Source organism: Ictalurus punctatus, chromosome 28, assembly GCF_001660625.3.
Source record: "Ictalurus punctatus breed USDA103 chromosome 28, Coco_2.0, whole genome shotgun sequence".
NCBI classification, from domain to species: domain Eukaryota; kingdom Metazoa; phylum Chordata; class Actinopteri; order Siluriformes; family Ictaluridae; genus Ictalurus; species Ictalurus punctatus.
The window spans coordinates 1,464,359-1,475,844 of record NC_030443.2 but is presented as its reverse complement, the minus strand read 5'-3'; the positions used below and the strand labels follow the sequence as shown (position 1 = coordinate 1,475,844).

The window sequence follows — 11,486 nt, the reverse complement described above, 5'->3', positions numbered from 1 at the left end:
TGAAAAATAAATTAAATTCATAAAGTAAAACATTTAAATAATGTCTTAATAATGTGTCTTCAATATAGTACAGTGTGAACTGAATCATCAAATCACTCTTTTTGTTTGTTTTTTGCATTTTTCCTACTGTCCCAACTTTTTTCAGAATTGGGGTTGTATTAGAACTCTCAGAAGGTCAGACATCCTCTAGAGGGCGACACAGGACAAGTTACAGCTCTCTCTCTCTCTCTCTCTCTCTCTCTCTCTCTCTCTCTCTCTCTCTCTCTCTCAACCTGCTCGAAAAAAAGTGAACAGGGCTAGTGGATTTAATTCACAGGGGGGAAAAGAACATTTTAACAACATATAAACCAAAATGCAATTCAGACATATAGTTTTATGACTGCACACAGAGGTAGGCTAGGAATACTTCTGTTAACCTGTCAAGTTATCACAATAGCACTAACAGTAAATATATATATATATATATATGAACATTTCTGAATTAGAAATCCTTTCAGCTTAGCTTATTTCAGCTATATAGCTAGCATTAGCAGCAAAGATGATTTCGATAGCCTGTGAAGTTGATGGGCAGCTACATTGCTTTGAATGATTTTAACCTTGACATGTTTTTGTTAAAAGGGTTTTTTTTTTTTTTTTTTTTTTTTTGAATTTTCGCTTTCCTCTAGTCAGACTGTTTGTTTCCCGCCAGTAGGATGTGTTTAACGAACTGTGTTTTATGCTCCCCCTCGTTAACGGGCCATAAACCATTTGATTAGCTCGTGTAATGTTTTTATCAGGGAATAAATGAAAACTGCTCTTTTGGGATATTTTTGTGTTACACTGTTAAAATGAAGCTTCGACACAAAATATGTAAGGGTTTTTATTTTTTTAATCTCATCCACACCCCCTTGCAATCAGTTTGAATACCTCTAGGTTAGCCTGTGCTAGCTAGTTTGTTAATGTTAGCTGCGACGACACTAAACCGCATTAAAAAAAATACCTAGACATCCATTTTAGGATGTTGCCCCGCCCCCAATATTATAAAAACCCATGTTGTTAACAGTCAAGTACGGTTTAACCCAGGCTGTGAGGTAAACTCAATGCTATCGGCTATTTAAAATTTTGCAGGAGCCGTTCAATATGTCCCGCAGTGGCTTCCTGTTTCAGTGGAAATTACTTCAACACATCGAATAACGCAGCGTGTTTCAAGGCACAAAGACTTTAAATAAAAAGAAAATGAATTTTCTTAGATGTATGTGAATCAAAAGTATTTCAGCTAACGCCTCAGAGAAATTCTTGCGGGGATTATTTGGGCTGTTTAGTAGCAATTTTGTGATTTCCACTCTGTGAAGTCAGCCTTTTTATGGAGTTTTGTGTGCCTGGTAATTTTGGTGATTGCCATTTATCAACATAAACACAGGAATATGAAGAAAATCAACATTGACCAATCAACACCCTGATTAAGAATTGTAGGCCAGCGTTTAATGGTATTTATGGGCATTCTTTTATCTCCGGTGTAAAAAAAAAACCAAAAAAAAAAACAAGAATATGAGCATGTTACAGGATGTGAGAGCTTTGAGCGAGAGAACATTGCAGTTGGGATAACTGCCACAAAGAGGTGGTGTTACCAAGGGAAAGCAAAGTCCTGCTGTTCTGTTGGTGAAACCTGAGAGATGAGGGTACTAGGATGAGCGAACGTAGTTCAGTTATGTTCCATGAAGAATCGTATTATATGGATAATTCATGTAATTCACAGCATGAAGTAATCAATCTGGTGCAAAACCTACTGAGGTACAGTGTGCGTTAAGGGTTGGGTCGGATGTTGGCGTAATTCTTGACCACCTGAGAGAAACGCACCACTTTCAAGTAGCTGCGTTTCCATTTTGTGTCGTCCCACAGGTATTCAGGTGAGAGCGCCTTGCTGGGCTTATTGTACAGGAAGTACTTGTTCAGGTGAGACTCCTCCTGCCATATTGCTTCAATGTGATTGGCTCGGTCCACATCCAGCTGCATGCGGCACGTCTTCGCCAGCTTGTGCACTTCGTCGAGGCGTCCTCCGATCACGGCCCCTCCGTAGTAGTAGTCTCCTTCTTCAAAAGGTATGAAGGCCTGAGATTCAGGACGCCGCTCGTACGGGAAATGATTCCGAGATGATCCGAAATACCAGGCATGCAGCACGCCGACAAGGTCGCCCAGAGACTCCGCCCCCCAGTGAGCATAGAATTTGGAGTCGACGTCGAGACTGAATATGTAGTCTGCCTTGCCGGTGAGTTCCTTCTCGATGAGCTTCTCGATCATCTCCATCCTGCGCAGTGAGATTTCCTGCCAGCGGTTCGAGGTTGCTGTTTTTATCACGGTCAACTGACGCCCTTCCCCCAGCGTTACCGCGGGAACCTCGTCCGGACGATCTGTAAACAGGTAATAATGCACTCGGTAGCCCACCATGAAGTGCTGCTCTGCAGATTCCAGGAAGTCCTTCAGGAAGCGTACGTACCTGCAGGAACACTGATTCAGGTTATAATGAAGAAGATTAAGCCCTGAAGATAATAATTAGCAAACTGATAACGAGTCATATGTAAGATCTGGAGGAACCAGCGCGAGAAACAAAGGTTTATACTTTAACACAGTTGTCACCCACAATGTTCTGCATGTGATAAGTGCAATAACGTACTTCCCCACTGCAAAGACGGTGGTTGCCACGGTGATATTCCGTGGTTTGTAGATGTTGTCAATCATCTTCTGATCAAATGTTCCATCCCACACAATTGGAGCCAACCATAGGGTCGTTGTGGCAACATCTGGCCGACTGACACACACACACACACACACACACACACACACACACACACACACACACACACACACACACACACACACACGTGTGTTGTAGCATTCACATACATGTATGTGTATGAATGATGGCAAGTTCAGTAATGTCAAAACACATTCATCTCCTTAATAGGACCACATTCTTTTATCTTGTGTGGACATTTGGTTGTTGCCAGTGCAGAGTGAAGGGGTGGCCTGGCACGCCTGTGTCTACCCCTGAAATATAATTGGCCACCCTAGAACTATTATAGGCTATTAACAGTAGCCTATCTATACTTCTGAGACCATATCATACTGTATCTTTGATAACAGTGAGTTGTGATGCCCAGTACTGTAATAAAATCTCAGACCCCACCCCCTCACTGCAATAAAATCTCAGACCCTGCCCCCTCACTGTAATAAAATCTCAGACCCCGCCCCCTCACTGTAATACAATCTCAGACCCCCCCACTGTAATACAATCTCAGACCCCGCCCCCCCACTGTAATACAATCTCAGACCCCGCCCCCCCACTGTAATACAATCTCAGACCCCGCCCCCTCACTGTAATACAATCTCAGACCCCGCCCCCTCACTGTAATACAATCTCAGACCCCGCCCCCTCACTGTAATACAATCTCACCCCCACCTCCCATTTATTGATGTGTCCTTTATGTAGAAGCATCTTGTCTTCCTTGATTCCTCTGATTGCATTTAAAGAACCAATAAAAGCAGGAGTCTCCCCCAGCACTCTCCTACTGGTGTGTTTTATTTGTTTGTGTTTGTACTACGTACCTGCTTTTTGAAGAAGTGAAGCTAAGGTATACTAACCTATAGAGGAAAACAGCACAAATACACTCAGCAACTATTGAACGCAACTGAAAGTTAATGAATAATTGTCAGGAAAATATTCTGTACAATATATAATCACACACACACATCCTCTTACAGGTTGATTCATAACATTTCCAGTTGACTGGAACTTCTTAATTATTGCCCTGATGGTGGAAATGGGCATTTTCAATGCTTGTGATATTTTCTTATAGACACGTCCCATTTTGTGAAGCTTTTGCCGCACATCACAGCTATATTCCTCGCTCTTACCCATTGTTGTGAATGACTAAGGGAATTTGGCCTGTGTGTTATCTCATATTTATACGGCTGTGAAACAGGAAGTCACGGTTGAACAATTTCCTGCTCCTACTCACCCAGGTGTATTTTTTTTTTTAAATGTAATGAGAATATATGAATTCATAGGGGTGACAATAATTGTTGCACACCTATATTCAACAAATATTTTTTTGATAAACCTGTGTTGTGTTTGATATCCATGAGAGCAGAGTATTTTTGTGAATTCTTTTTAGCAAAAGATGACAAGTTTAAACAATAAAAGCAGATTTTTCACATCCTTCTTTTCCTCATATTTACCAAGGGTGCCAATATTACTGGAGGTTGCCCTATGTACCATTTTGATGTCACATGGACAATATGCAGTCACTAATGAAATAACTATAAATATATGTACATGTTGCAAGTACAGCAGAGGCAGTTATTGTGGCAAATCTGAGAAGCAACGTCAGAACACAGGTAGACATGTTTTAACGAGAGATCCATTAACTCACACCAGCAAATGTCAAAGCCAGAAACAAGAATTTATGCTTAAAATAAGCTTATTTTTGATTTCTCTCATTTGGCTGAGGCTTTTATCCGATCAGTAACACAATGCTTTAACCACTCCGCCAATCTGCTCATACAGAACAGCTTCTCCACGCGCGTGCTCCTGTCTGACTTAACTCTACACTCTTCTATTGTTTTTAAAGAAAACGCACACAGCGCAGTCCTCCTCGGGCTGAATCCTTCAAAAGCCGCAGGTTTTTGGACAGGAAGTGACTGGCATTATTAAACGGTAAAACTGTGTAAGTGTAAACTTTCAAATTATACCTCAAACCAAATCACCCCACGGCTCAATCTGTATAGATAAAAAAAAACAAAAAAACAAAAAAAACCCCCAGAAAATCCTTTGATCTCAAAATTCAACCTGCATGTAAATCCCTTTTTTTGCAGGCTTTAATCAGTTCAGTTCCGGGTGTGTTATGATCACTTTATTTAATTTATTCACTGACAAAGTCATAATGATATTACTGAATCTGAAATCTGAGACCGTTCTCATAAATAATACCTGCCTCAGTGTACTACTACTACTACTACTACTACTACTAATATGAACAATAACACTGACATACCCCAGCAGTGAAACGATGACAATTATAGAAAACAGATAGAAGTTCTGTCCGAACCGCATTGTGACTTTCCTCATGTTAGTCAAAAACCTTTCTCTCCACTCCAGCAGAAAGTACTGGAATAAAGTTGGTTTGACGTCGGATGTTCGATATTCGGAGACAAACGGAAATTAAGGGACCGTCTCTAAAGTTACATACGAGATTGTTATACACGATTCTAACTTCAATAACATTTGAAGGGAATGACTTACAGTCATATAACCCACTGTACAGTGTTCATCTAGGTGTCAGCTATGAGAAACACCTTTTAGATTTTTGATATTTATCAAAATAAGCTGTTAAATCACATTTAAATTAGACATGAATTTCACTGCAGAATGGGCGCATACACAAAATATACCATCATTTAAAGCTCAATAGCATTTGAAGGGAATGACTAACAGTCACAAATCCAACTGTAAATTGTTCAACTAGGTGTCAGGTATGAGACACACCTTTTAGATTTAACCCTACAATGCATGAACCAAAAAAACCCTTCACGAATGCATAAAGGGGGTTAAAATGGCCCGTACTGGATTGAATGGTTTTCTTCAAAAAATAGATGTCCTATTAATTAAATAATTAAAAGAAATTATGATCCACGAATGTTTTAATATTTCAAACATTTTTATTTGTTTTCTTTTCATTTATTTATGTACGTGTTTAGATTGTGGATGGGAGCCAAAGGAATTCAAAATTATTTACATAGGCAGCACTTCCAGTCAACTTTTGAGCCCTTTTGAACTGCTTCTCTGACATTGAAAGGCACGCCACATGAAACCCCGTCTTGCAGCAGTGACATTCATTCTGAAAAATGATCATAGTAATCTTATCAAATTGCTCAGTCATCAATTAGTTTCTCTCTCACTCTCTCACCCTCTCTCTCAGTCTCTCTCTTTCATTCACTCACTCTTACACACACACAACACACAACACACACTTGTAAACAAAATGGTGTGCCCATAAAAATGTTATAACCATTGCTACATTACCCACCCAAAATGTTTTTGCACCAACACCCGAGGATTTTGAGGCAGCACATAATGAGCAGTAATGTCCCCTCTTCAATACTGAAAACATGCAGTTGTATGTTAGCTCTGTTGGCAAATTGTACATACTGTAAATAGCATTACCATATGTTTACTACTTAATACTAATACTTAGTATGATGTTACAACATGTGTGGTTTTTCTGTGATAATCTATACTTTATACCATAGTCTAAATGACAGGTGTTTTTGTACAAGTAATAAATTACCTGAGGCTTTCAGAAGTTCCTCTGCCATTGTCAGTCACAGATGTTCCATGTGCTCCTTGGATGAGTTTAGAGTCAAATGGCAAGCGATATTTGGAAATGCACCAACAACTTCTTTTGCCATCTACATAAGACAAGATAAAGTAATGTTTTTTTTTTATTGTCCAGGGGAGATTGTTTCACCACAGCAGCCATACATACAAACAAACAAAACACATACATCTAAATCCATTAATAATATTCAATGCACTATTTGCATAATCTACTTTGAACAAACATTGAAGAGCCTGAGCCTCCACATAAAGTACAGTTTGCTCTGACCCTTCCTCTGTGAAGCCTCAATTTACCCGCTTCATTCTGGTTTGTTGTCTAGATACACTCCAGGGTTCTTCTAAGACTGCACTAAATCAACATTCTGCTCCACAAATTCATAAGAACTGTGTCAGAGTTTATAATAAGATAAACTCTTTGTTTTACTTTATGTCGTACAGTTTAATGAGGAAATCCAACCTGCATGACAAACACTCCACAGCTGTACCAGTCCTGTTGTGTGGAATGGCTCATTTGTCCTCCAGTCCATGTTATGTCCACCCAGTCACATTTACCGAGACAGTTTCTTCTCATCTTGAAGTACTCTCTAGGCAGTGTAAATAAAGAAAATCATGAACATTCTTCATGTAAAAACCTATTTATGTGTTAAATCTTTGTTGAGTCTAAATGTAGAGAAAGGTGACAAATCAATCGCTTCTCTCCTACCGTGAAAGGTTTGTTTCCCCATCACACCCCCACTCTTCTATCCTATATTGCCTTGTCAATTCTCTACTATCCCTACCCCAATAAAGCAAAAAAGGCCCCAAAACCAATAAAAACACATTCTTGTGATTTAAACTACTTTAAGGTTTATCTTTTTAACCATATTTTTACCAAATGTTAGTACAAAATCCAAACAATAAATGTTGTTGTGAATCTTTTTTTATTTAAGAGACCCATTTTGTTAGTCAATTTAAACGAATGTTCTGCATTGTGCTCCCCGTTCTCTTTACAGGCCATATAAATATAATGATATTATAAGAAAAGCAACATTATCTATTTTCCTTTAGTGCTTAAAACACAAAATGTTTGGGAAAAAGTCTGTTAAGCGAATCAAAATGATTGACAGGATAACATTATGCATTAAAACATTATTACTATTACTACTAATTTCCTATATATGTAGTATATGGTAATTATTGTCTTTACATATCTCACTCACTTTACACTTAACAATGATTGTGAATTGCTTGCTACTTATAGTAAAAGTTAATAAGTAAAATTATTGTAAGGATTTGACAGCATTTAAAAAAACAACTTATGAGAAGACTAGTATACTTCCACAATGTAAAAGACTCGAAGCCTGTCATTTTATTCGTACGAAAATAATCGTTAAGGATCCATACATCTGCAAGAGCTATGCCAAGTCTCTGGAACACCAACAGGAGGGATAGAACATAATTTTTTCAAAATATATTTCTAAATTTTTAAATTTTCAAGATGATACTGGAGAGCGCTGACAGTTTGGTCCAAAATCAAATTTTTTGCTTAATTTACTAAAGATCCGGTGATAGAAAAGGACACAAGAACACAGCATATCATTCACCGTTCAATTTCCTGAGACAAGAAAACACATCAAAAAGAAGTGGGGCTCTTCACACAGTCATGCTGTTTTTCTCATTTGTAACCCATCTTTGTAAGTACAGTATATAACAAGCTAAAAATATTACTGAAATCTAGTGGCTGCATGCATGGATTTTGCTTCTTCATCATGTCCTGCTGGGTCTACCACGAACACCTGGCTGGATGCTGCATGGAGATACTGTGCAAGATAAAAAAATTAGATGTAACTAGAATGAAACTACAAAACAAAGTTTTGTAGAAAAACTTTGAGGTTGGTTTGAAAAAGTCTGGCCTGAAAGTAAAAATTATGGATGGATGTATTCATTCATTCATTCATTCATTCATTCATTCACTCATACATTCAACCATTCCAGTCTCTTGTGTGTGGTGTACACAGTGAAAAGCATATGGCTTTTTACGGGTTAGTCCATCCATCCATCCATCCATCCATCCATCTTCTATACTGCTTTATCCTTTTCAGGGTCACGGGGAACCTGGAGTCTATCCCAGGGAGCATGGGGCACAAGGCGGGGTACACCCTGGACAGGGTGCCAGTCCATCGCAAGGCACAATCACATACACACTCACACACCCATTCATACACTACGGACACTTTAGACACGCCGATCAGCCTACCATGCATGTCTTTGGACTGGGGGAGGAAACCGGAGTACCCGGAGGAAACCCCCGCAGCTACGGGTTAGTTTATATTTGAATTTTGATGGTTGGTGTTTGAATAGTCTTGGCTCATCTGAACATTTATCCAATGTGATTTTTCAAGCCAATCAAATTATGAACATCCTCTATAGAATAGAGTAATATAACAGTGTCTCATGTATATTAAAAAAGGACTATGAAATGTGTTCACCAAAAACATCCAATGATTCCCGTTGACATTCGGGAAACTTATCATTCCCTCGTAGTCATCAAAGTCCACCTGAAATTGAAAAAATTTAATAAAATAAAACACTTATGACATTTCATTGTTATGTAACTGTCTTAAACTATAATGCATAAATTCACACACTTAAAATCTGTATGCTGTGTTTGTTTCTGTAAAGCTGCTTTGAGACAGTGTCCATTGTTAAATGCGCTATACAAATAAAATTGAATTGAATTCAATGATTAAAGATAATTAAAGATAAAGATAATCTTTACCTTTGAGAGACTGTTTCTCCGTACTTCATCTCATTCTCCATGAAGTATAACACTTGCTGTGTAGTGATCTAGTCTAAAAATCTTGTGTCCCTGGTCTTTGTTATGCACCACCACTTGAAAATAGCATTGTATTGTCTAAGAACAAAAGATAAAAAAATAAATTATAGTTACCTCATCCAGTGTTTCATTAACATTTATTCAATATACTCAACAATGGCTTAACATTGTCATCTTTACATAAGTTAATATATTCCTTTATGCTCACAGATGATTTTTCAATTGTCAAAAGAGCAATGCATTTCCCAAAGGTATGAATAATTTTTTCTTACCTCCCCCACCAGCCATTTATGTGGCTGGAGTGTTTTCAGCTCTGAATGATGCAGGATATAAGACCTTTTTTGTCCTTTGACTGTGTGACGGCAATGACTATTTCACATGCTTTCTTAGACCACAGAGCCTGGATCTGCAATGGGATATTTGAATATAATCTAAAAGGTGGTATGAATTAATGTGAACAAAAGCTTTATGACATGAATGAGAACTGTATGATACCTGGGCTGATGTGTCCTCTGAATGATCCTCAGATGTTTGCTTTGTCTTGTGTCTTTTTGGTGGGGGCACTGCTTCTGGTGGATCAAAATACTTTGAACGATGCTTTGCTGGTCTTTGAGTTTGTGTTCTCTTGGCCCATAGCCCTTCTTGTTGGTCAATGGTGTGTTGTTTTGGAGATGTTCCTTGAGACAGACTATCAAGATTATGCATCATCTGATGCTGTGTGTACCTTCCTTGCAGAGAGTTAAACATATTTGTAATGAGATCTACAGGCTGCAGGAACCTTTTTCTGTGTAATATGTGATCCTTCACTATTGAGAACCACGGCTCCACATGGCAATTTGTTTCCCTTGTTTTTATTTCTTTAGTATTCTCTTTGGAAAATCTGCTCAGGTCCCCAAGCAATCTGCCACTCCAAAGTGGGAAAATGCCCATGTAGTTGTTCATGAGAACATTAATTATCCCTGGGCAGTAGTATGTGTGTGTGTATATATATATATATATATATATATATATATATATATATATATATATATATATATATATATATATATATATATATATATATATATATATATGTGTGTGTGTGTTTGTGTGTGTGTGTGTGTGTGTGTGTTTATATATATATATATATATATATATATATATATATATATATATATATATATATATATATATATGTATGTATATATAGTGTGTGCGTTTTATGTGTATATATGTATGAGATTATATGTATATTTGATGAGGCAGACTCGACTGTACTCTGAAACATTTCCGAGTCTGTGTCAAGTTCGAGTACAAATTTAACCCAGTACATGACGTCTGAGTCCGGGAACGAATACCCCAACTCTAGTGTATACACATATAATAATATATATAATAACATATATGTGTGTGTGTGTGTGTGTGTGTGTGTGTGTGTGTATATATAAAACAGTATTAAACATCATTTTAAACTCAATGACACCTGAATATCAAGAAAAACCAACATTTATATATGATTTAATAGCTTATTTTAATAAATATCAAAAATCTAAAAGGTGTGTCTCGTACCTGATACCTAGTTGAACTTCTTCCAGTTGGTTATATGACTGTAAGTCATTCCCTTCAAATGCTATTGAAGTTAGAAACGTGTTTAACAATGTAGTATGTAACTTTAGAGACGGTCCCTTAATTTCCGCATGTCCGCGAATATCGAACCTCCAACGTCACACCGACTTCATTCCAGTAAAACTTTTCTCTCCCCTCCAGCAGTGACCGAAAGCGAGTTTAGATCAGTCCATATTTAATTGTCTGTGTGTGTATATGTGCGACTTATGCTGCTTGATAGAGCAAGAAAAAAAAAATGAGGAAAAAAAAAATCACAAACCAACCAATATCTTCATGGATTAATTGTCAAATATTACACTCTTGTTGGTGAATACACAGCGTTCTTCTAGGGGTATTAGGATTTCTCAGAGCAGACGTTATAACAAATAGCTGCAGAGTTTCTGCTGTGTTTTAACTACAACGTCTTAACCATTATTTAAACACTGAGACGCACGAATCTCTCCTTAATTCGTCAACATAAACACATTTGTAAGCAGCAAAAACAACAGAAATCACACATTCATGTCAAACAGTGTTACCAGAGGTCATAAAGCTACACGACTCGACTGTCAGCCAATGGGGACATGGGATGTCAAAGCATAGACAAAGGCTTATGTATTTAGCGACAGTTCTGTGTAAGTAACTCGTTGAAGGACTGTAGAACACTTAAAGGGTCATGAAACACTAAACTACATTTTCTGAGATTTTAACAGA

The 11,486-nt window shown here is 37.8% G+C and overlaps 1 protein-coding gene across 4 annotated transcripts; it reads right to left on the bottom strand.

Annotated features, from left to right (window-relative positions):
- Positions 1 to 1,439: 1,439 nt before the first annotated feature.
- Positions 1,440 to 10,971, bottom strand: LOC128628706 (globoside alpha-1,3-N-acetylgalactosaminyltransferase 1-like). 4 transcript variants are annotated; one of them, XM_053677240.1, is made up of 5 exons: positions 10,918 to 10,971; positions 5,031 to 5,117; positions 3,583 to 3,618; positions 2,651 to 2,785; positions 1,440 to 2,473 (listed from the first exon to the last, which is right to left on the bottom strand). In XM_053677240.1, exons 2-5 carry the CDS (start codon positions 5,102 to 5,104, stop codon positions 1,783 to 1,785), a joined length of 936 nt encoding a protein of 311 aa, XP_053533215.1. In that variant the 5' UTR covers positions 5,105 to 5,117; positions 10,918 to 10,971; the 3' UTR covers positions 1,440 to 1,782. The 4 variants fall into 4 exon arrangements, with proteins under 4 accessions (XP_053533215.1, XP_053533218.1, XP_053533214.1 ...); XM_053677243.1 differs by lacking the exon at positions 3,583 to 3,618 and having other exon boundaries at positions 10,918 to 10,970; XM_053677239.1 differs by lacking the exon at positions 10,918 to 10,971 and having other exon boundaries at positions 5,031 to 5,158.
- Between the last annotated feature and the right edge of the window lie 515 nt (positions 10,972 to 11,486).